Source organism: Styela clava, chromosome 11 (assembly GCF_964204865.1).
Source record: "Styela clava chromosome 11, kaStyClav1.hap1.2, whole genome shotgun sequence".
Classification (NCBI taxonomy): domain Eukaryota; kingdom Metazoa; phylum Chordata; class Ascidiacea; order Stolidobranchia; family Styelidae; genus Styela; species Styela clava.
This window is the reverse complement of record NC_135260.1, coordinates 16,448,355-16,474,295: the sequence shown is the minus strand read 5'-3', so window position 1 is coordinate 16,474,295 and position 25,941 is coordinate 16,448,355. Positions and strand designations below refer to the sequence as shown.

The 25,941-nt window shown below is 33.6% G+C and overlaps 1 protein-coding gene across 2 annotated transcripts; it reads left to right on the top strand.

The window, feature by feature from the left end:
• Nucleotides 1-106: 106 nt before the first annotated feature.
• LOC120348175 (fas-binding factor 1 homolog) lies at nucleotides 107-25,941 on the top strand. Of its 2 annotated transcripts, none has more exons than XM_039418301.2 (25): nucleotides 107-586; nucleotides 1,286-1,345; nucleotides 1,774-1,836; nucleotides 2,521-2,596; nucleotides 2,682-2,741; nucleotides 3,352-3,438; nucleotides 3,915-4,014; nucleotides 4,384-4,508; nucleotides 6,123-6,279; nucleotides 6,368-6,447; nucleotides 6,897-7,026; nucleotides 7,715-7,772; nucleotides 8,333-8,409; nucleotides 9,024-9,318; nucleotides 10,226-10,389; nucleotides 10,935-11,060; nucleotides 11,784-11,923; nucleotides 12,499-12,574; nucleotides 12,993-13,053; nucleotides 15,124-15,228; nucleotides 21,993-22,211; nucleotides 23,130-23,273; nucleotides 23,377-23,514; nucleotides 24,105-24,323; nucleotides 24,782-25,941. In XM_039418301.2, exons 1-25 carry the CDS (start codon nucleotides 578-580, stop codon nucleotides 24,854-24,856), a joined length of 2,844 nt encoding a protein of 947 aa, XP_039274235.2. In that variant the 5' UTR covers nucleotides 107-577; the 3' UTR covers nucleotides 24,857-25,941. The 2 variants fall into 2 exon arrangements, with proteins under 2 accessions (XP_039274235.2, XP_039274236.2); XM_039418302.2 differs by having other exon boundaries at nucleotides 108-586; nucleotides 3,918-4,014.

Genomic DNA, 25,941 nt, shown 5'->3' with positions numbered 1-25,941 from the left:
CCACTTTCCTCTCCATCGGGATAAATAGGTGAATCCTGATCCTAGTTCGCCCACAGAGAAAAAACTCGCTATTAGGTAGGATGTGTGTCTTGCTAGTTGCTACCTACCATTAAACGCTGAAATTTTATATCATTCAAAACCTTGTAATCGTAGGCATAAGAATGATTCGCTGGGGGTTGGGAAAGATAATATTAGACTATAGCAACATACAACCAAAGTTTTTTATAACATATGTGTGAAAAAAGCTGTGCAACTGTTGTTTTTTACATATACACGAAAAAACTCTACGTCAAGTCTCTGTTGACAGTTTGCTCCAGTACTTTGCGTTGATTGGTCGATATTTCGGAATCGTAAAAATTCAACCGGGACGAGGAGCGGTCAAAGTGACTATATATGAAGTTTATACTCACTTTGGGAGCGATTTGGTTCTTCGGCGCATTTAAAATAATAAAAATAGAGCATAGCCTAGTGCGGATCTGGTATTTTCTCTTTTTATAATTTACGAATACGAGATCTTACAATCTGACAATAGGCAGCAAAGTTGGAGAGAGAGAACACATGCCCAAAAAGCTGGAAAATGAGCCAGGTGAGTTTGCTGGTCTGTGAGTGCAGTGACTGAGTGAGGAGCTCAGTAAAAAAAAACAAAATGAAAATGATTTCGATGGGCGGTAAGAGCATCAGGATATGCGTGTATGCTAATTTCTCTACACTGTTACTGTAACTTCAAATATACAACATTAAACTTACTTTAGTACAGTAGTAAGCTAAGTACGGTAACTTCTTGGGTGAGCGAACACGTACTACCTCTTTTATCAATACCTTTCCATCTAAAATCTGTAGGCTTCAAACCTTTCTTGAGGTTTTGTTTGCTCTCCCGATTCTATAATCAGTTACTTTTATTTTTATGTTTTCATCTCTTATTTTATCGTCTATTGCTGATTATGACTGTATGAAGTCAAAATAAACTTATACTTCTATACTTTTAATGCTATAATTTCAGAATTTAATTACACTAAATGAACTCTGCACTTGGTAAAACTTGATGTCTGGATGTTCTCAATTAAGTGTAATAAATTTCTATGAAATGAACTGTGTTTCACTATCAATCCTGCAGTCATTGAATTCTTATATACCTTTTTATCAGTATAGGCCTATCATATATTGAGTCCTGGAGTCATATGTTATTCATTATTACGGTATTCTGTATTTCATGATGGCATATGGCTGTATGGTAGGATAGAACCCAGATCATTTTTTCATTCAATATTATTATTTCTAATTCCAGAGTGACAATGAGTCAGACATATCAGATGCTGATCCAGCAGCAATACTTGATACCATAGGGGTAAGATTATGAGACTTTTAGTCTTATTTACTCATTATGATAAGTTCATCTTAACTTTATCATGGAATCGGTTAATTTTTTTTATTGATATCATGACTGTGTATTTTTGGTAGACGAAATAATTAATTTGTCTCCTCTCAATCAAATGTGAATTGTAACATGGTAGATCATTATGATTATAAGTACATACATTAAGATAAATTCTTCAATATATTTTTCTTGGCATTAGACATGTTAGAAGCATATCACTTTTAAATATATTACCCACAGTCAATTGTACATATTGTACAATGCTTGATATTGTTTGAAATAGTATTTTGGAGCCATTTGGTATATGAGCTTGTAACTTCCACATTTACATTTTGTATCATATTTTTTGTAAACAGTCTCGTAAGTCTTCATGATGCTTTCAAATTTTTTTTATTCAGAATATTGACGATCTTGATGCTGAGCTATTTGGGCCGAAAAAGACAACTGTGCCTGTAAAAAAGGTGCCCACTATCCTTAATCTCAAAAAAAAATTCCTAAACTTAGCCATTGTGAATTTTTATGCATATTTTGGGAGTATTTTCACAAGAGTTGACACTCGCAAACTGCTTTACATCTTCATAATCACCATTTTGTTAATTGTCCAAGCAGCTGCAATTGAAAAGTAATGACAGCTAATTTTACAACCTTGGTCGTTCTATCTTTTTTGGGCAGTTTTCAGATTACTGAATTGAACTCTTCTAAAGATTAAACTGTGGCTGAGTTGTGCTTATATTATAAAAACGCAACCATAGACTGACAAGAAACACTAAAAACTATGAGCTAAGCTAGTCAATGTGTTCAAACATGCCTGGAAATCTGTCCGAATAAGAAATGTGTTTATACCTCCATTGACTTCTTATTGACTAGCCTTTGTTACCAAAGTAAATGCTCAGAAACATCTATTGCATGAACTTTTCTCGGATAATTCAAATCCTTTTATTCTAATTTGAACATACTTTTCTCAAACCCGTTTCTTCTAAGAGAGTTGGTTTTGAACATTGTCTCAACCCTGTGTGATATTATGACATTGACTATATTATCAGTGATTATTTTGGTCTCAAAGCCATAGGATATTGCTTGCACAACTATAATTAAAAGACTAACTCATTAGACATTTTTGCTATGAAGTATTATATTTGTAACAGGATGTCAAAACACCAAAAACGCAAACTGAAAAGAAGAAAGTCAGTTTTCATGCTGATATCAATGTATCAAATGGAGGTTAGTACCTATATTGCAGTTGATTTTTATTTCTCTACGCTTGTGTTTAAATTCTATTTTAAAATTGTCATCTTAATATTCACAGATGATAAAAACTTGGGAAGATCAAGGCAAAAAGCAACAAGATCCAAGGACGATGACTTAGGTAATGCTTATTAGCTGTCTTTGTATCATTTTAAAAAATTAACAGCTTGAAGTTATTACTTATCGATTTTAATCAGTAAGTATGTTGATAGGTATTTGTCTGTATGTCTGTTAGATGCACGCGATATCTCACAAAAGCGAGATTGAATCTGCTCCAGATTTTGCATGTGTATTCATCTTATCTCGGACCAGAAGCCTATTGATTTTGGGCGAATTATGTCGTATAATTAGCGAGTTATTAATTAATTAGTGATGGGACACAAGGTGTCACTATGGAGTAAGAGCGCTGTTTTGGGGGATCCCCTAACTTTTGATCGATAAGTCTTCGGTCTCTGACCGATATTCTCGTTTTTATATTAAAATTTATTAAAATATTTAAAATTAAAATTTATTCCTATTTATATTTGCTGAATTTATATTGTCCTTTATTTGCATTGGTCGATTCTCTGTCTTTTTATATATTATGTTAACTTTAACCCTTTGCCATGTCGAAACTTTCATTTTATTGTTCTCTAGTATTAACTCTGATCCAATGTATTTTTGCATTAATACCTAATCTTTATTTTGAATCATCCTCGTTATAACTTATAATATTTTATTTTGGTTTTTAGATTTTGATATGGATGATCCATTGGCAGGTTTATTGTCTGATGAAGACGAAGACATGCCCTCGCGTGATAAAGCGCAATCGAAACCAGGTATGTTTTATTTCAACATTTGCTTCATTTGCTATCCTGAATGAGTATTCATCAACTGTGTTTGACAATTTTATAATTTTTGGGGGTCTTCTTTACTTCTCAATTATTGTTTGTTGGGACATCAATATATTTTTCAATTTATCAATACGTATATTTGGCATCTTACAAGTGATATAATCAGTATTAACTAGAGCTTCTCTGCTAGAATTCAATATCAAACATTATGTGGTGATTGTTTAGAGAAATGCTGGAATCCAGAAAAAGTTTGTTTGAAGAATTCACAAAGAAATTAAATTTCGAATTGGGCAACAGCAAAATATTGCCCAGGTATTTTTCAACGCCCAAATTTAGCGAAAATAATTCTGCGTTGTAGACCAAATATATAAATTAGGAATATATATTATATCAGATTTCAGTCATGTATAGATGAATGACAAACTACTGTGATAATATAACAATTTTAGATTTTTATTCAGTAGAAAAGAAAGATTCAGGGGCTGATGATTGGCTGTTCGATGACGACGACGCTGATGATTTATTAGATGATGGTGGCGGGAAAGCAAAAGCAAAATCCAAGTATTATATTTAATATATATTTTTATTTTCGTCAGCAGTAACTTAAAAGGGTTCTTTGTACAGAGGAAAATCAAAGAAAGATTGTGTACCCGGATAGTGAGATAGTCTGCAGTTCTCCTCTGCTATTCATTTTAGTTTTCAATTCTGAATTTATAAGCTAAGCAATGATGTTATGCTGTATTTTTCCATAAATCAGAATGACATATAGATATAACATAAGTGTATTTTTTTCACACACTAGTTCTCATTAAAAACAACCAAAATGCCGCAATTTTTTTTGGTGTATTTCGTTAATATGGATGAAGATATTTAATGATGATAGACTGGATTATTTGAAATTTAGACAACATTTTTACAAACCAATATTAGTATTGAAGGCAGAAATGAAAACAAGGGACGGCTGTCTGTTGAATCTTTATTGAGAAGACCAAGTACTGACGAATTATTGAAGCCAACATCTAAAATGACTCTTGACGACTTTGCTTCTAAAGCCGGTAATTTTGAAATATAATCATATTGATTGTGCTGTTTTTAGTGGTAGATTTTCTCTCTTCATGCGGTAAGAGTAATTTGTAAATCGTGGGCTATTACTAGGGATGGGACGAGTCTGGTAATATAGAGATCCGACGAATCCGAGTAATAGGTCAAGGACTCTAATCGAATCTTCCGAGTCCGTGACGTCACAATAAAAAGGCAGAAAAACACGTTTTTACCATGCTACGGCAACGTGCGCTCACAAACATACGTCGTAGCCCATATTTTTTGCCCTATGGTTCCGCAGATATAGCTGTTGAATCATTTCAGAAATATATTTGTTTCCTTTTTTTGGCGGCCAGAATACAAACGTGACTGTGTGTCACTGTTCACCATGGTTGTGAACTACATTTAAAGCCCACCACCTACCGTTAATTCTAGGCGGCTATTACGAAATTCCTACATGCCAATATGAGAAATAAAAACTTTTGACTACAATGCTTGATATATATATCCCTGATCCCCATAATCCCTGATACTTCTAGCCGTAAACTTATGTCGCGTGCTCAAATGGTAGATGCCACTCGGCAATACAATGTTGTACACCTGCTTGCAATTTAGTAGTGCATTGAAAAATTCTCCATGTTTTCCATTGCTCCCTTTTTAGGGAAAAGATTGCACGTAATAAACTTACACCTGCTTGCAATTTAGTAGTGCATTGAAAAATTCTCCATGTTTTCCATTGCTCTCTTTTTAGGGAAAAGATTGCACGTAATAAACTTAATCTAAAAGAGGTATCAATATATTCCCCCTTGGGTTGATCCAGAGCATGTTTTATTTTTACGCGAATCAAAAACTCAAAGATATTGCGCTAACACATATTTTATTGTTTACATGTATACAAAAAGGATAGATAGTTTAAAGGCGACATCATTGTTATAAGCGATCAATAGTTTCCAACATGCGTTACTTATGTCGTCGTTTTTTTTAGGAGTGTTTATAATACACACGTGGGATATTGTTAGTTGTTACAGATCTAGCCTTTATTTTTAACCAGTTAGGGTATGAAGAGATTTACAGAGGTAAAAGTACAAACATAGGCGTAAATTAGTAAAAACAGAATTGATTAAAGACTCAGTAAAAATGACGTGGACTCGAAATCGAACCGAGTCCAGAAAATGTGTGGATTCGACTCGAATCCGAGTCCGGATCCGAAATCTATTACAAATTACAATACTGATCCATTAAGATTGTATCCTACATACGATATGTATCTATAGTTGTTTTAACTTGCAAAGATAAATACTATGTGAATAAATTTTCTTACAAATTATAATACTAGATTTTCTCAAACTGGGTGCTCACCCTTCTAGGGGGGCACGAGCACACTCCTTCACAAGGTACCATTTGCAATGACCACATTAATTTAAAGTAAATCGACTGCAATTTGTTCAATACATTTATTCCTTTGCCCTCATTTGTTGATTTTTTTATCATTGAACGTGGCACATAAAATAACTGGTGGAAACTTTTTAAATACAAAACTAGGTATTTCTATTGAAGAGCAAAGGGCCAAGAGTTTTTCAAAGAGGCCCATGGATCATTAAGGTTAGCAATCTGTTTTAATCTTTCAGCAAAGACAAGCCCAGACAAACTTGCAACCAGTCCTTACACAGCAATACCCAGTCCTGCAACAGGTGGAAAACAATTAAAATTTGACGACGAGTTTGGTTTTGGATCTTATCAACCAAGTGTTACACCATCTACTGATAACAGAAAGGGAAGATCAAGGTATGAGTTTGTGAAGAGAATGAATTCAAAATTTATTCTGTGTAATAGATATGTTCTTGTGCAATGAGTTCTATCCATTTCTTTGCAGAAGACAGCAATCTGACAGTAACAATTTTTTTGATTTCTTGAATGAGGATGATGGTTTGAAATCACCTCAACAGGAAAGAGGTAATGGTTTTTTACATTGTATTTGTCTCTGTGCTTTGTCTAATAGGAATTGAAAAATGGCAGTATATCATTTTAACTATAGCATGTTGTATCATAAGCAATATGTTGAATTGGGTATATAGATATCCTAAATCCTTCTCTTACAATAGAATTGTTATATATTACCACCTTATGTTTCTCAAATTTTTTTATCAAGCATTTATGAAGAAAAACTTCACAGACCCTAAAACTTTGGCATTTATTTCATTGCAAAATTGTTTATTTTTTCAGTGAGTAGTTAGAAATAAATCGAATTAAATAAAATGTCAAGTATTCCATTTCTCACAAAATTTTGATTATTTACAAATTTATTTTAATAATACTCAATTTCATGGCAAATTGTGGATATTTGTTCATTTCATATTTCTCATATTTTGGACATCAAAACTCAAAAGAAACATGTTTTGCAGTATCCTCCCCAGTTGTTGCAAAGCAGACACCTGTTTCTCGCCGTAAGATATCACCGACTCGTCCAAGTACTGCTGATGTTGCAAGTCCTGCATCACTCGAAGTGAGTTCGGATGGAAATCAAAGAGTCAGGTAAATGTTTTTTATTTTATTTGATAAGTTATCTGTGGTTTACATTAAAGTAGAACAAAACAAAGTCAAATATCGAGGGTTATTTTTCCTGAGAAACTCATGGTTGGTTTTTTCAATTGACTTTGGGTACTCCTGTAATCTGTGTACCAGGTTAAGGGTGGGCTTAATTTTATTCTGATTTACCTTACTTTGGTTCTATTATGAGTTTGAGGACTGTCTGTGTTAGCCAAGTGAATATACCCCCTGCCCATAGGTTTCAGTCCCTTTACACAACTTGATGTAAAGTAGGCGAACAAAATTAGTTACCTCCATATTGGTACACACACTTGTTGAGCTCCTGTCTTTGCACTTAATAGTTAATAACAATGAATCATTAGAAAGTCTTGATATATATTTTTATACAAATATTCACACACCTGAAATAAATACGGATGTGTGTTTTTAATCTCGCTTCAGTCTTTACTTAAGCGTTTCTACTTTCCCAGAATGTTCTAATATGGTATTATGAAATTTAATCAGCAATTAGTTCTATGTTGTAAATTAGGACTTACTCATAGTTCAGTAATATCACGAAAAGCAACCTGATGGGATGCGAAATGAAGTTTGAAGGGTAATTTTTTGCGGAATTACCTTCCCATTTGACATAGCTCTGCTTTTATTTCTTCAATTTATCTTCTCTTGTTTCCAGACCAAGATCATCGGAAACGGCACAAGTCACAGCAGCGTCAACTCAACAAAAACCTGTGGTAACAGACTTTTTATTTAGATATATCTTGAAATGAGTTAATTGTCCATTACAGTGGCGAACAAAGATTTTTTATTATAGGTCATTTTCATGTGTTGAACAATATCTTGTCTTAAATTATGGCCCATCATTACTTCCATATTTATGGACCCTAGTGTTTCATTTTCACTGTTGTAATGCTAACTTTCATTTCCATTATCCGCTTTTTGTCAATTAAATAACTCATACCTTGACCAAATGAAACAAATCTTACTTTCAATCAGGGCTGTGGATTCGGAGTTTGGCATTACTTCTTCAGAGTCTTAGTGGACATTTTAAATTCCCCGAGTCCAATTATCATACTTTTAAATTTCAATGATGATAGTAGAAGTCGAATTTTATACAGTAGCTCATAAAGCATTAGTTGCATACGTCAAAGTTTTTTATCAAAATTTGATTTTTTTTCCGAGTTTGCGAAGCTTAAGTTGGAGTCGATTGTAAGTTTCCACGATTCCACAGACTTCCACTTCTGATGAAAATATTTCACACACTTTATAGTTTATTTGGATTTTACTATCACAGATTTATGACACTCCTATACCTACGAGGTCAACTTCTCAGAGTGAGAAATCTGGTGTTGATGATGTTTTCCAATCAAAGTAAGATATTTTTGACAATCCTTCATTATTGCATTTATTTTTATTTTCAACTTACATATTTTATCTCAATGTCTAGCCTATGTGACAAAAAATACAATTGCTAATTATAACAGTACATATGTAAAATGATTCAAAGTCTAATGACATAATTGGTCTCCCAGAAAGTAATTACCTTGACCTCATGTTATCTACCTGGTTTGTGATTGGCACCTGTGGTGATTGCTTTGTTTTGAAAATAGGGTACCTAGGTAAAGTGCAAAGGTTACAAAGGCAGTAAGATAGCCAAATAAATATTCCTTTGCACTGGCAATGGTGACAATTGTTTGATATTGCTCACATTTTTTGTGGAAAATATTTTTGCCCATAGAAACAAAATTTTCAATACTTTTTATTTCAACTAGTTAACAAACCATTCTCAAGGTACGTCCGAGCCGAAGTCGTATTTAAAAACAGTTTGGAGTATCAGACGACTGTCAATTTTTCTTGGTTCCACAACCCTGTACGAACATCACATATTCCTTATTTAACCATCTGAATATTATAGTGATAATGCACATAATCAAATCTCAAAAAATTGATAAAATCCTTGTTATTGATTATTATTTCATTTTTAGATCTTCAACTCCAGCATTTAGTATTCAACCTTCAAGACCAAGAAGAAATGCAGATTTTGCATTTGTCAATGAAGCTCCAGTCGTTCCACCAACCCCTACAACTAGATCAATGGCAATAAATGAAAATATCCAGCAACATTATACGACTGAGAGAACTATATCCACTGGTGAAGAAGCCAGAAATCAAAGCTTGGAATCTCAACTTGGTCATTCGAAAGCTTTGTTGCATAATGTTGAACTTGCTTATAAAGCTGACTTGGAACTTACCAAGACGACATATGATAGCAGGATTGAGGTAAGAATATTTTTCCATGTTATAAAAAAGATATTAAACATGGTCTCTATACCCTGACACAGTGATTCTACCCCTTTCTAGAACCACAGAACACTTAACCGGCTATCACAACTTTTTGTGGAGCACCAAATGATAATTACAGATTTTCTAGAAATAATTGTTTAGATGTCTTTTTTTCTTTTCACACATCTATCTACCACAACAAAAATAATTGATATAATGTACGGACAGGTGCGGTACGGGTTGTGATATCATTAGCAAACTGCCTATTACTGCCAAATGTTAATGACCTACACCTCTACCATCAAGTCTATAAATCTGAAATAAATAACAACTCCCATACCTGACAGAGACTGTTAACCGGATGAGAAGCTGTGGTTAATTAATCAATAGGATAGGCTTTTCTCTCTTCCAGGATAAATGTGAAAAATCCTATTGCATAGACATTTACATTTTGATACAATATGAATTTATTTACCAACATTTTAAATCAGGGATGTACAACATTTTTTGTTGGTGGGCCATATAACCAACTTCAGACATCGAGCTGGGACACACCAAAAATTTAGTTTTTCCATGTACAAAACGAATCAAAAGAATAATCACAATTCAAGATTTATCCCAACGAAAGGAGTAAAAAAACATGTATTTCTATCTATGTGAGCGCCTTTTTGAACATAAGGATATGATTTACATATTTATCCAAGGGGAAACTGTCTGTTTAGAGTTTGATGGGGGAAAATCTGAGTGTTGACAAAGGCCGCACTGAATGGCCTGACGGACATTTAAAAAAATTCTGCAATGCAGACATTTTTTTCATCTCTTTTTCTGATCAAAATTCTTTAGTTTCTTTTTCAAATGTTTGTGTTTCACATGGTCGGTATATTTTTCTATTACAAATATCCAGTTGCTGAAATCTTCGTTCAATGACTTGAAATCAAGAGTTGATAGAGAACTAGATAGTGTTCGGGAATCCTATTCATCAAGAATATTAGTTTTAAGAAATGCAATGCAAACACAAGTACAAGCCGATACATCTAAGGAATGTGAACATCAGGAAGAAATTAAAAGGTAAGTTTTGTAGTTGATTATCATTTTTAGTTTGGAAAGAAGTACTTGTGTACTTGTAAAATGAATAAGTAACTGTTTTAATGAAAAAAAACATTTTTGAATAAGTATGTGAATTTCTAATAATCCTTTTTTTAGGAATTTAAGTCTTCTATGTAAGTCTAAGCTATCCTATATTGAAATAAATTTCATAATCTCTGTACAAGACAATTAAAAGTGGAGAAATTATTTTTTGTAAAATAAAACTGGATGATTCTGTGTTTTGTGCTCAAACTTATTTTTTACTTTTGAATATGTTGTATTTACTTTCATGCATCATAATTCTGTTTCTGGATTAAATTTAACATTTATTTGTTGCATAAATAATATCACACAATATATTTTTTCCAGTATTTCAAACAAAAATCATATTGAACTGCTATCGTGAAGTAGATTCGAAAAACATGAACTTATCAAATTTTTTTTTTCTGGTGGGGATGGTATTCCTGAGCAAGTAGTTATTCGCTCCCTAATAATATGTTATTGAACTTTCTATACCTAATTCCCAGGTTGAGAAATCTTCATTTACAAGCATTAGATGAATGTAGAGTGGACGGAGAAAAAGAAGTTGAACGATTAAGACAAGCTCATGGTAAAGAAATGGAAGCAATCAAGAATTCAACATATCATGCCAGGTGTGGAATGCAATAATTAGTTTGACAACGGCTTCCTAGATTGTTTTTCTCGGTGCCTCGAAAATGTCGGGTGTAACAAGTCCCTCCCACTTGTCCAACGTGTCTCACTTGTCCCACGTGTCCTACTTTGCCCTGGGACATGTGAGTCAAGTGGAACACACATTTTTGAGACACTCGTTTTATCCCCGATTTGATTCCTGATTTTGTAATTTATTCGAAAATATGGGCAATGATGTTTCTGTAAAAGGTTTGAATTTGTCAATTTTCACTTTCTGGTCTTCTTAAGAAGTCTTGCGATCTACAAACGGTCTAGTTCAGTAGAGTGTGTTACTGACCTGGAATCTTTAGGGATCGGAAATCATATTATTACTGCTAAATCACCTTTCACCGTGAGGTTTTAATGAAAGGTTACAATTTTTTTCGCAGTATAACAGATGTCTATGTCACATGGTGGTCATTGGATCTTGTGTTATCATTTATATACCTCTGGTAGATAGATGATCAACCATGATCTGAAGACAATAGCCTTGACTTGATGTCATACTCTTCTCATTAAACTTCTTGAGATGACAGTTGTGAAATGACAAATAAATGAGAACAGTTCTAACTGAGCCCATGTCTTTGTAATATTCTGGCGGATGGTATATCACATGAAACCTCGCAGATTTATACTGAGATATGTTTAATCATTTTGTTCAATTGTTTTTCTCCTATGCAAAACAGGAATATAGAATCAATGATGTCCAGGGTTGAAGAGGCCACCGATAGGCTACAACAATTATCATCGAAATATGAGTCAGCACATAGAGCCATGACTCAGCAATCGGAATCCATTTCCCTGAGCAACAAGCAATTAATTTCAGGTATCGTATTTGGTTTGTTCATTTGTTTTGTCTTATTATAGAATATGCAGAAATATATTAATATGTCAATTTTATCCTAATTTATCTGACTTTTTTCATCTATTCTTTGTATTTCATCTTAGCATATTTGAAAAAAATGCATTATTAGAAACTTAATTTTTGTAAACCCATCATCTCAAATTCTTTGTAGTCTCACTGGATCTGCACTATTTGCTACAAGCACCTGTAAGTGAAATGGTGTTGGGGGTGAACTTTCCTATGTCATTTTGCCACAGTAGAACTAAATTAACTCGGGTCATATTTTAAGGTTTTGGGAAAATTGCTTTTTGCAATAGTTTGGTAACTTTGGTTATACCTGCCAGACCCAAAAATGGACATAAGGCACTACCTAAAAATCAAAATTAAAACAGGTAGAACTTTGAACCCCACACCAAAAAATGGCCTTAGTGACGGCAAATAAAAAAAATCCATTTCTAATTGTGGCGTGACCCTACCTTGGTAAATGTACTACGGAAGTAGGCCTACCTTTTTTTTTTATAAAATTTGATGAAATTCAATTGTATCTGTCTGTTTAGTTGTCCAAAATCAACTCGGTCAACAACAAAGATCAACATCGGACGCCCAAATACAAATGCAACAAACTGCATCAAGGTGATAGTTTGTGATTGTAAAGTTAAGTTGTTTATTGTAGATTTGCTTTGCTTAGCATCAGGTTTGTTATTGCTGAATCCTGTGAGCAGAATTGGTATTTTGATATTCATGTTTGAAAATTCGGTGCTCCAGAAGTGTATGCACCAGTATGTAGGTAACTAGTTTTGTTCGCCTACTTTACATCAAGTTGTATAAAGGGTCTGAAACCTATGGGCAGGGCCCAGGGTGTATAATAGACAGTCCTCAAACTTGTAATAGAACCAAAATAAGGAAAATCGGAATAAAATTATTTGTCATACAAAACGTTAGATATGAATGTTTGCTTGTATGAGGCCTAGCTCAGAGAGAAAGGCATAAATAAGCGTAATATGAATCAATGCTCTCAATTATTTCAGTTTTTTCATATTATCATGGTTAGACTTGAAGGACTTGTCTCAGAGATGAACAGAAAAATGGAAGAACAGCATTATGGCATGCAGGTATGTGTTTTCCTAACAATAGTATTTGAAGATTTCAGCTTCCAATTAAGATTGGAATACTATAATCAAGCACATCCCACTCATATTGACTGCAGATATTTTAAACGCAGCGGAAAAAACAATGACTCCTAATACATTAGCGAAAAATAATCAAGCAATTTTAAAAGTAGTATTTTAGGTATAGTGTTAATTATTTGTTTGTCTTCATAATTCATATCTTCATCTACAATCTACATCGTCTGCTGTGTTTCTTCATCTTATTTTGTATCACACATGAAATTCGGAATTATTTTCTCTCATACTCATTGATCTTGATTGTGAGGTATTTATCTGTTGGTTTGTTTGTCTGTCTGTCTGTTAGATACACGCGATATCTCACGAAATCGAGGTTGAATCTGCTCCAAATTTTGCATGTGCATTCATCATATCTCGAGCCATAAGCCTATCGATTTTGGATGAATTATGTCGTAAAAATACTAATTAGCGACTAGCGAGTTATTAATTAATTAGTGATGGGACACACGGTGTTGCTCTTGAGTCAGAGTGAAAGATACACGCCGCTAGATCGATAAGTCCGCGGTCTCTAATCGCTATCTCGTTTTCATTATTGGGGAGATCCATGCATGTTATGATCAAAAAATATATCTATGATAGAGTATACTGATTTTTATATTAATTTTTTTACTTAATTTTTATTATCTTCCAATTGCTTAGCTTAACCTTAGATCAGTGGTTCCCAACCGGTGGGAAATTTCCCACTAGTGGAAAATTTGGGGGATCCTGGTGGGAAATAGAATGCTCCTCTAAAAATATTCGCACAATATCACAATTATATTACACAATGAAAATCACAATATAAGCCATGAAGCGGAAAAAGATTCCCATTCAATTAATCGAAACTTTGGTAAACTATCACGATGTTGGCCATGTTATTCTGATCGTGCTCATGTAACTAATTTTGATCTTTGGTCAATCGATAGCAACCTCACAGACATGTCTCCAAGGCTCTGAATATTACGCAAGAAGATTTTCGTTGAAGAGTCGCTGAGGGGCACAGTCTATTTTCAAATGTCTTGGAGATATTGGGTAGGCATACGCTCTGATGGACAAATGTCTGATCCGTCCCGTCATTGTGGTCAACTTTTAATAAAGATAAAGGCTAATGTATAAATAAAGTACGATCATATTTATCTCGGCTACGTTGCACGTTTTTAAAGAAAAAATTTTGAGCAGCTGGCGCAATGCGTTGTTTGCACTAAGACCATCTCCAATAGTTCTATGAAGCCCCATTAAATGAAGCAACATATCTCCAATATCCATTTTCTTATCAGTTTACTAAAAAAAAGAAAAATAGAAGCAAAATGATATTCGACAGTATGGGGCATGGGGCAATTTCAGACAAGTTTAAAGTGACTGCGTCTTAGGCAGTTGTCCTGGAAATAGCAAGGAAAAAAGTCCCGGCGTCAAGTCACCTAAATCTCCTTGTCCAATAGCTATGCGCCTTTTCAAAATAGATTCAGACATCCGGTCTATCATATCAAAAAAAAGCAAATCTGATATTGACGGTATATTGTAAACTTTGATGCGTCCTTTGTAATCTTATGTGTTGAATTGTTCTATTCGGTGAATAACACTCTTTTTACACCGATCGTCACAATCATGGGATGCTAGACGGCGCATTGAATGTTCTCACGGGGTTTCAACTTTTACACCAATTGCAAGCCTTTATTACAGAAAGTCTTACCAATTATTATTGACGGAAAACTTATATTCTTTTTAAGGGAGTCAATATTTAGTGGGAAATAATAACTCAGCCTAAATCGGAAGTGGGAAATTAAGATAAAAAGGTTGGGAACCCCTGCCTTAGATGTACCTTGAAAGTTTTAGGATTTGTATGAAATTGGAATCTATGAATGCAAATTTCATTTTCAGCAGATAGTTATAAAAAAAACATGAATTTCTTGAAATTCTGTGAATAAAAAATTAAGAAAATACTTTTCAGCAGATTGTTATGAAATAAAGTTACCGGTGAAATTTTTCACCTGAATTCATATTTTTCTTAAATTGCAGTTGTCTCATAGCAACTTACAATCAGCTCACACTGCATTGCAAGAAGAAAGAAAACAGTTTATGCAACAAATTTCTTTGGAAAGAGAACATTTAAGAAAGGCACATGTGAGTTGTTGTTTTTTTCCATTATGTATGATATTTTGTTTATTCATTAGGAACATGTATAATTTTGCACAAATGCATAGTTTTGTTTTGTGATTTTTGAGATTCAATGATTTATCTTATAAAGTTTAGTTTAAATATTTATTTGCTCCAGGTAATGCTTGTAAAAGTAAATTAATTTTTATTTAAATATGGTTTATCTGTTTTATGCCATTTTACATTAATCCAAAACAAACTAACAATTGTGTAAGTTAATCAACTTTAAATTCAGTTCAAGATACAATCATAAAAACTCAGTTGCTGACATGACTGCTCATTGATCTGACTTCCTTAATTATAGTTAAAACATGATTATGAGTACTTGCGCTAAATTCCGTTTATGGATGCGAGACAAAGGAAGTCATGAATAACTTATAATGAGCCCATTCAACTGAATAGTTGTTTAGTGTTCTTAAATTGGAAATAAAAATTGAAATTCTTCTTCTTTCAATTTGAGATGCTTCAACCACATTAATCAATGATTTTAAAAAGGAAGCTCACAGGAAACAATTTATAAATTCAATATCTGGTACAGACACAGGCGGTTGAACATGCAGCAAGCACATTTATGGTCTTGTGTAGTTAAATTATTGTATTTTATTCTGAAGAGGATTTCCATACCTTAGTATTTGATTATACATGAACAAAGAATTTAGTTGAGAAGAAATTTTCAGATTATGGATACCATTTTGTTTGACCACTATTGCAGCAAATGAGTCGGTCAAGTTTTTTTTTAACTCTAAACAAATAAAATTGTTTTAATCCATGGCTTTACTGTCCAATGTGTTGTTTTACGATATTGAAAATGTGGTTGAATTCCAGGAAATAATTCTAGACGGCCTGTTTGTTCATACCTAAATATGATATCTTGCTTTCACAGAGCTACAAATAATAGGAATTTTTTTTTAATATTCGCTAAATATTGGGCAAAGAAATGCTTCAAAAAGTGTGGCGTACATCAATTTTCAACTCAATTTATTATTTCAAAATACTCTGCAATGTTAATTCAGTATTTTTAGTTTTACAAATCGTATACCGTAGGTAGTTTTACTCGATACCTGAGTTTGAATGTGATTATACAGAACTTTCTAACACAAACAAACCTGAAATACCTATGATATCTTCCCTAATCTATGTTTATATCTAGATGTATCAATCAGGCACATGATTTTTACGTAAGAAAGTCATATCATGAAAATATAGATCATAACCAGAATCATTTATTGTAATAATTTGCTTAGTATAAGTTGCTGTTTTAGTTATCTTAGCATTTATTGGCAAAGTATACTTGCTTTCAATGTATCTGCTTAATTCTTTGTATCATTTCGGACAAGCAAAATCAGGTCTCATGTCTGCTGATGATATCATGAAATGGAAAATATTCTACAATTTTATAATTCTTACGAAAGTTCCATTTTCGAGCTTCAGCTTTTATCACCCAATGGACAAGACATAAAAATACCAATCCATTGATGACCATTAGATGTTTTTAGCATTTGTTAAGAGAAAAAATTTTATTAACTGTATCAAACATGAGAGATAAAGTAATGAGTCTTATATTTATATTATTTGTCAGCCATTATGCTTCAAATAGCGTTTTGGTCAGAAAATATTGTTTGATAATGTACATTTGATTCTTAGATGGATTGATTTTGTTGCCATATCCCAATAAAGATCTATATTGCATACAGTACTTTAGTTTTCTATATACTTAGAGGTGTGTGTCAACCGTCAATGCCTATGTCAAAATATATCAATTTAAAATTTTGTGTACATTGTATTGATAAGAAATGACCTAATTTGTTTGTGTGTGTAGAGCATGTTTTTAAAGATATCCGCTAAGTAGGTGAAAATATATAAAAGTGAGCTCAATACTGTTTTATACCAGTTACTGAATTTAATTGGGTCTAAAACCTAGCATTTCTGTGCATTTATTAGCATTTACCATCTGTTAAAGTAAGCAATATGCCAGGTATTAATGGTTTACCGCCATCTTCGCTGAAATTATATCCTATCAGATGATGGTGGTGTTTGCTGTTATTGTGTATGGTTGTCAGATTGGAATTATATCAGTTACCTGGGGAATTTGGCATCAATTTCTTGTTGATCATTTTCACATAACTGAGATAGAGGCTGATAATGTCAATTTGAGCGAGGCACTTGGAGCGATTCTTGCTGCGATTCCTGTTCTTTTCATTGCACAGACGTATGTTCATCTCGTCAAACCTTGGTTGCAATTTGGACTTGCTCTGATGGGCTTATCTTTATTTATTGAAGCATTGGTTATTGCTTTAAAACAGCATATTCTGTTAATGATGCTTGGACAGTTCATTGGTGGTTTTGCTCATGTTGTATTTTTTGTTTTGGTGCCACTGCTCGCAACTGTATGGTTCGATGAAAGAGAACAAGCTACGGTTCTAGGAATATCATTTTTTGCGTTCTGCTTCGGAAAATTAATAGGTACAGCTCTGCCTACATTTATAAACTTGGAAAATATGCAAGGACCAATTTTGCATTCACAGTCTCAGGCTTTGGTATCAACATTCAGCATAATATCATGTTTAGATGTCATTCTATTGCTGATTATCACAGCTTTTCTACCAAACCTACCTGTCCTACCACCGTCAAGAGCAGAAGCTCAGCGTTTGAAACTTATAAAAGAATATCCAACAGGATTGCGACATATTTGGCGAAATTTGCTTTCCGAATTTAAAGTTTTATTTTTCGATAAAACCTCAGCAATACTTATCTTTGTGCAAACAACTCTCATCACAATGTCTATTGTGCAATTCATACTGATGCCAGTTCCAGAAATCTTGCTTAACAAAACAAGCAATACTTCATCAAATGTCACTTCAACTACAGATAATGATCTTCTGACCTTGCCAAAATCACAAGTGCTCGTGGTATTTTCCATTGGAGGTTTGATCGGAAGTATTTCAGCTGGACTTGCAACAGACAAATTTAAAAAATACAATCCTATTGCACAAATTTTATGTCTTGGTATATTAATATGTGGCGTACTAATTACAATAGGTATTGAGTTTGATATTTTTCTTCTTCAGATATGTTCTTCAGGCTTGTATGGGGTATTTTCACTCGGGGCCAATGCCTTTTTTGTTGAAATATTAAAGCAATATGTGTATCCTAAAGTCAAAGAGATAGTTTTTGGAATGGCTCTATCATTTTTTATAGGTATTTGGATATTAATTTACGTTCCAATTTTAAGGCAAATTGAATTACATTTTGGATCATTGGGGTTTTTGATTTCATTTTGCTTCATTTTTCTGATTTGTGAAATTCTTGCCTCCATTATCAAACCTGAATTAAAAAGATTTAATTATGATTCTGAACAATTAGCATTGATTAGAGACGAAAGTATTTATACAAACGTTAGATGAATTGTCTTTATTCTACCATACAGTTAGAGCATTTTCTTAAACTTAAATTGGGTTAATTTATCTTTTGACTGTTTACACTGACTGCGGTCGCCCTCCCAATAATTTCGCAGAAATTTTTTACACATGTTGTCTCCGCCTTACAAAATTATCATTTCCGAAAAGCGCGATTAAACGGTTATTAGTTACCGATAAATAACTGTTTTCTTACAATAATGTAGACCACAGCGCCTTCGGAGCACCTCACATTCTTTGAAACATTCGCGCCCGCACGGGTAATACTCCGTCTTCAAGCGCACCGACGATCACGCGCCACGGTTTTGCACAACTAATTACAATTTAATATGGTTTTCTCATTGTCAAAATCTTTCAATAGTGTTATTGTTGGCACTAGCGAGAGAAGTGAAAGAGGCAAACTGTATTTCATTACAACAATTAATCATTATCGCTAAAACATTAAATAGATTTAAAGTTGTTATAAACAATTTTCACCGCTGGACGTATCTTTTCACGTTATGGATTTCGTGCAAGGCCCAGCATAAATTGCGGGCAAATATCAAAGCATTTACTATGTCAAAATGCTTATTTGACTTTCCAGACCACAGAAACTATCTGAAAAAGATACCCCCTCCCCTTTTGATTTTTTTTGAAAACTGAAAAAGTCGCCAATAACGCGTGCAATTGCCTTTTGCTAAAATCGCCGATTGTTTTCATCATTGTGACCTGTTATTTAGGCCGTGAACGCCTTTACGTTGGCATTTATTCTCATTAAATCACAAATTTTCCACAAATTTGTGACACGATGACTGTGATAAATATTTTATTTTTGTACTAGCACGGAAATATGAACCCGGCGAGAATTCTTAGAAGTTCATCGGCGGTGAGATTCTAAAGACAAATGAAGGAGTAAAATCCGAGATCTATTATATTTTTGATTGAAAAGCGGAAATATAAAATACTAAAAATAAAACCGTAAACAATATAAGTTTTGTTGAGGCCCGCGACAGTCTAAAAACGCTTTTCTAGGCATCGAAAATCGCAAAAAGTCACTAAAATCGAAACACGGTTAATTGTGGGCGGGATTTGCCTTTTTATCCATTACTTTTGAATTGAGGTCGAAAATTTTCGTGTTAACATTAAACAAGGTTGAGAACGCGACTTTTTCCCGATTTGTGATGATATATAACATAAATAAAGTATATTCGATTAATGTTCATTGTACTGAAAATAAATTTTACTCCGTGAGAATTGACAGAAAATATACAGATTTTTCGAAAGGTTTTATTTTTGAAAATAATCCGAGTGGTAGCATTGCGATTGAGCGGAGTCACTGTTACAAGTACATCTCACTCAATTTATCGAATTCGCAAAATAGCAAAAATACGGATTAAAACAATATATAAACGGGCAGTTTACCACACATTTTTATGTCCGCGGATTGCCGTGATGTTTTAGGGTGGTTCTTGTTTTGTCGACGCAACCGCAATTTAAATTGAAGACAATTAAATTAATAAATCAAGACATTTTAAATATGCCCGTATCGGTCTTTAATTGATTACTTTGCACAAGTGAAAAATCATTTTTCGTTAAAAAGTCGGCTCTTTTAACAAGTGGCGTAATCGCGGCGACTGTTCGGCGTGGATTTCGAGGCGGTGAATTTGTATTTTTGATTTACTTGTATACTTTATAATTATTTTCATTATATAAAGTAAAATTGTACTATACGGGATTTTACATCAAATATCGAGATTTTTGTAACGGCGATAACGATATCAAAAGATTGCAAAAATACGTATCGAAATTAAATAGATCTGGGAGCATTTTTTATATTTTTATGTCCACAGATCGACGTTGTAATTTAGTTCACGAATATTTCTATTTTGACGTAAGAAGTCGCAACCGCGAGTTACGTTGCACACAATTAAATTATGATATAAGGACATTTTAGAATCTCGTGGCTGACATGGATTGAATATTTTACTTATTTTACTTTATTTACTTTATAAATCATTACACGCTTAAAAAGGCGGCTCTTTTAACGAGCGCATAATCGCGGTGACTGTTACAGACGGCAATGGGAATGTCCGACTTTGAACCCCCCCCCCCCTTTTTTTTTTTTTTTGGAAAATCCTGGCTGCGCGCCTGAACTCGTGCCTGTTTATTTTCGTATTAAATTATGAATAAAAATCCTGCAAAGTCATTGCATGAATCCTGAATGTTATTTCGAGTTCAAATGATGATTTAATAAATCGGCAATAATGGCAATTCTACTAGTCAAATGATAATTCCTTGGTAAAATTTAGGAAAAAATTCGCACAATAGCTTGTTACCTTTTTGCATTTATAATTTTACGAAACGGCGTTAGTGCGCTTTATGCAGAACTAGGAATTGAAACAATAACCCAATACGACTCCTCAAATTTGTCGTTTCTGTTTGTAAGCAAGAGCCGTGGGCTAATATTCAAGAAATTGGTTCAGTGACGCACAAGCTCCGTGTCCAAGCAAAGCAGCCTAGGTGCTCGATATATGAGTAGCAAAATGACATTCAAATACTTGAAGAATGACATCGACAGGTTATTGTTACGTGACGATACACGGCGCGGTGTTTTTCGGTAGGCGATCCAAGTTCGCCCCCCCCCCCAAAATTATGGAAAGTGTCCGCCCCTGTTTTCCATTTGTAAATGTGGTGAAAAACTGGTATTTTCTTGACAAATTCTTACAACTGTTTACCATACTAATATAATATAAATTTTTTTTATTTGTCATATCGAAGAAAAGAAAATTTTGATACCATCAAGTCAAGTTTATTTTTTCCAACCAGTAAATAAAAAAAAATGAACACAGAAAATACGAGCAAAAAAAAAGGAAATTACGGTTTTACTGGGGAAGCTCAGCTTTTGCGTATGCAAGCCTTCTTTAATAATATCATCTTCTTAAAAAACACTTGTGTACTTTTTTCAAGTTTATATTATCATCATTGAAAATATGAAATTCAGACTCCACAGAGAATGCAAAATTTTGGCCCTTGACTCCGGACAGTTTTTTGAGGTAACCTCTGACTTTAGTGTAAACATATTAAACGCTGGCTCCACAAACCTGTGTAACATTTTATGTGAAATCATTTTTATATTAGTCATGTTCGAAAGTTTATACATTGTCTTTACATATCTCTGAGATACAGGTGTGTTTTATTGTTTTATGTTTGAATTTATCTACTTTTAAATTGACATATGAATGCAGTATGTGTTGCAATTGTTTTTTTTTTTTATAGTTCTGTCATTACCAGGAAAATGTATATTTTGCCACAAGCTAATGAAATTCTGTTTTTTAGAGAGAAATGATAAATATACAGAATGAGATCAGACAAGAAAGCAGAGATGACACAACAAAGTTGATCAGGGCATCGGATGATCTGTCAAGCATCGCTATTAGGTACGAGGAGGCTAAAATAACGGAAGCAGAACAAGCAAATCGACGTAATCGTGAACATGAAGACATGATGAATCAAATCAATGCAGAGAAGTTGGAATTAGCAAGAAAGAAAGCACAGGTACATAAAGATGTTTTTTGATTTGCAGAAATTGAGTACCGAATGCTTCTTAATTCTATAGTGTTTCATATTGCATTTATCAAATTGATATTGTCGTTGTCGGTTACATACCTTATGCTCAACTGTGGTGGTTATTTGTAAAATTTGAGAGCAGTGTTTCTCAACATGGTCCTTCAGACCAGCAAGAATTTTTGAAATGGGTCGGCAGTAGGTCTCAAGGAAATGTTGTCAATTACAAATTGAAGGGGTAGAAGATTCAGGCTTGATATTGAGGTTTGGAAGTTTGACTTAACACACTGATGATGAGATGCAAAAAATAGTTTGGTCATTGACACTTTTACTGTATTGTTTATATTGTAAAAGCAAACATTTTATGATACTGAAAATTTTTATTGACGGTTTCATTCTTTTGATATAAATAAATATTGGGCCCAAGAGAATGGAGGTTGAGAATCATCTCGAACTGTATACGCTAATAAATTTATTAAGCTTATGATAATTGGTTTGTTTCCGCTTTTATCTGGTTTGTGTGAAAAATGACATAGTTTGATATATACAAGATACCAAATGGATAGTAAAAACGATGCATTAGCCACTGTTATTCAAGGGCCTAGGTTGTAGCTACTTTCCCCTTTCAATGTTTTCTGAAACCTTCAGAATTCTCGCTGAATAAACTACTCTTAACAAACTGTCTACCAGTATTAGTGAGCATACCCATAAAGCCGAATGTATCAAATATAAATTATTAGAGTTGCGCAGGCCCTAGATTGCAATGTATTTGTCAGGAAAGAAATGTTTTTCAGATCAAATGTAAACTCTTAGTTATAATCTGAGTCAAGCTGGACATACACTGGAGATTATTTACATTTTTCATTATTTATTTAACTGATTTCAAATTTTCTATAATTTTGATTTTAGCTTGAATCATCAAATGAAAGATTGAATTCACAGAAGCTGGATCTGAACAGTAAACTAACTCAGTTTAACGAAGAAAAACAAATTTTACAACAAATTCAACATGAACTAGAACAACGAGAAGCAGAAACAAACGCAATGTCACAAGTGAGTAATCCTGGACTATTTATTTGTCATCGAGTAAAAAATCCTTGACTGCTAAATTAAATGATGTTTTATATCCATATTGCATTTCAATTTTATTTTGCAGAAAGCAATCGATTCTGAAGCTGATAAAGAAAGAGTTTATGCAGAAGCAAAACGAATTCAGGAAGAACAAAGTAAAAAACTTGCTGAAATTCATAATGATATGAAAGAACTTGCAAATCAAAGACAACTTCTTGCTGAGGTATTTCATTTGTTAAGATTTATTGGACATGTGGACCTATGTTGTTGTTGTTCTTGTTAGATTTCAATTCTTGTTGTTGTTGTTATAAAAAAATCTCTTTTCTTATTTACTACTGTCCTTATTGCTTTGAAATTTGGAGTGGGTAAAGCTTGTTGTTGCTAGAGGGCTATTACTTTATATCTTTTTGAAACATTTCTGTAGGTCCCATAGGATTCGTTTTTTGGTGTGCGATGCCGCCATCAAAATAAAGAATTGCGGACTAGGTGAAGTCTGGAAGACCCATACCAGTACTACTTCATTTTGGCCTTGGTGTCCATGTTCATATAATTTGACCATCGCTTTCTTGTTTTATGTACCGGTAATTGTCTTTTGATTTCCGATTGGGTGATTCTTATTTGTTAATAGGAAACTTCTACCATCAGGCTTTAAATAATGTGAATGTATTGTTTGCTCAAGTCCATGCTTCCGAAAACAAATACCGTAACTAACTACTTTCATACCCGACGCGACATGGAATAGTAACCGGACAGAAGGCCGTGGTTCGCCATATGGTTAAGCCTTCTCAGTTCATTTATATTCTTTTGCTGTAGGAAAGGAAGGCACTGGCGCAAGAACGCAGTGCTGGTGGACCTATATTTTCAACGCGCCTCAACTCAGCTGTGGCATCTCCTGTTGGCCATGTGGCATTGGCATCTACCTCAACCACAGTGACACCAATCAAGCAAAGACTGGTGATCGGACATCCAGGCAGTCCAGGACAAACCAATAGTCCTGCGGGAATGGTGTTATGGCAACATTCTGCTAAAAAGGTGATTCTTATATTAGAGTTAACAAATTGTAGGTTATATTAGATTCAAACTTTTTTTTTCACATTGCATCATGTTCATACATTAAGAAATTTTCAGTATGCGGAATATTACTAAAAATTAGTAAAGTGCAGTTTCCAGCCAGATAACAACAGTTATTCAAACATGTTGGAAGATCTGGATAGAATTTGGTTTGTTTGGGATTCGGGATTTTATGATATGCATACATGCTAACCTTCAAAGTAATTATATCACCATAAAGTGGTATTTGATGTTATCTATCCATTTGTCAAGTATAGTAATATTGCCTAAAACCAACGTTTCGAAACCCCCTCACTTTTTTTTCTGATGGGCATAGGATCTTCTGTTACTTTTATATTTTTTTTAGATTTTTCAAAAATATACAATGTGACCGTAAGCGTAAGGTGATAATAGTAAATGAAAATAATTTTGTTTTGCAGGATCAGAGTTTTCTAGAGGATGAGCAATTTTTCCTGGAAACACTAAAAAATTCACCGTACAACAAGAAAACTTGATTCTCCGTAGCATTCAAACGACTTGGTTTTACTGTTGTCTTAATTGTTTCAAACACTGTTCAGGATATTTCTCGGCATTCCAACGACTGGTTAACCAATGCTGTCCTAGTTTTTTCAAATGCTGTCCAGCTGTCTTTTCGACTCTTTATGATAATGCTGTAAGAAACTCTACCTGCATCTCTTAAATGAATAGTTATGCGTGTTCAAGTGGTTCTTTGATTCCTATTTTCGTATATCTTCATATAATAGTATTTTAGTACATCGACTGTTTATTTTTCTGAATCCACGATTGAATTATTGTTGTTCTCAAATCTGTATTATTCATATGATTCGTTCTATTTTTATAGAAAGGGAATATATTTTTATAAGATATATAACGATGGGTTCTGTTTGACTTGTTGTGTTTGATTTACTTGTCAATCCCTGGCATTCCGGATTCTAATTTAGCAGAATGTCAAACAAAACAAAATAACACACGGTGGAGCAAAATGCATATTCACCCCGAAAGTGATCGTAACTCCGCATGAAGTTAAAAACATGTAGAGGCACACTGTAGAATAACCAAAAACAATATAAAATCGCGCGAAAACAGTTCAAGACGTGGAAACACTAAAAATAAGACGACACATTTTACAAACTGGACTTTAATAAATTTGTCATGGTCTCCATATGCTCACATATTTTAATAAGGGCGCATAGTGTTTGTAACACCAGCATTGATACATTGCCATGAACACAAATACGACACATTCAATCCAACATAAGTTCAAAAAATTTTGAAAAAATAGTGCGGCAATACAAAACTGAACAATAGGCCAATAAGTTCATACCAGGCGATAAAATGATTGATAAAATCAAATAAACTGATTATGAAATCGGAAGAGCAAACAAAACCTCGTTTTATAACATTTGTAAACGGGAGACTGGAAAAATTCATTTTGTGCACCCCAACTTTTCATAATTAAGTTTATGAACTATTCCCAAAAATGTACTGTCCCAATGGTATTAATTTGCTTTTTAATCACCTTCTTGTAAGTGTAAAATGCCGCTTTCACATTAAAACATAAGTCAGGACTGCTAGCGTC

What these genes read in the sequence shown, in the direction of transcription:
- LOC120348175 (XM_039418301.2), top strand. An exon ending in AACAGCATTATGGCATGCAG is followed by an intron (nt 13,054 to 15,123) that starts GTATGTGTTTTC and finishes CTTAAATTGCAG; the next exon opens with TTGTCTCATAGCAACTTACA. An exon ending in AAAGACAACTTCTTGCTGAG is followed by an intron (nt 23,515 to 24,104) that starts GTATTTCATTTG and finishes CTTTTGCTGTAG; the next exon opens with GAAAGGAAGGCACTGGCGCA.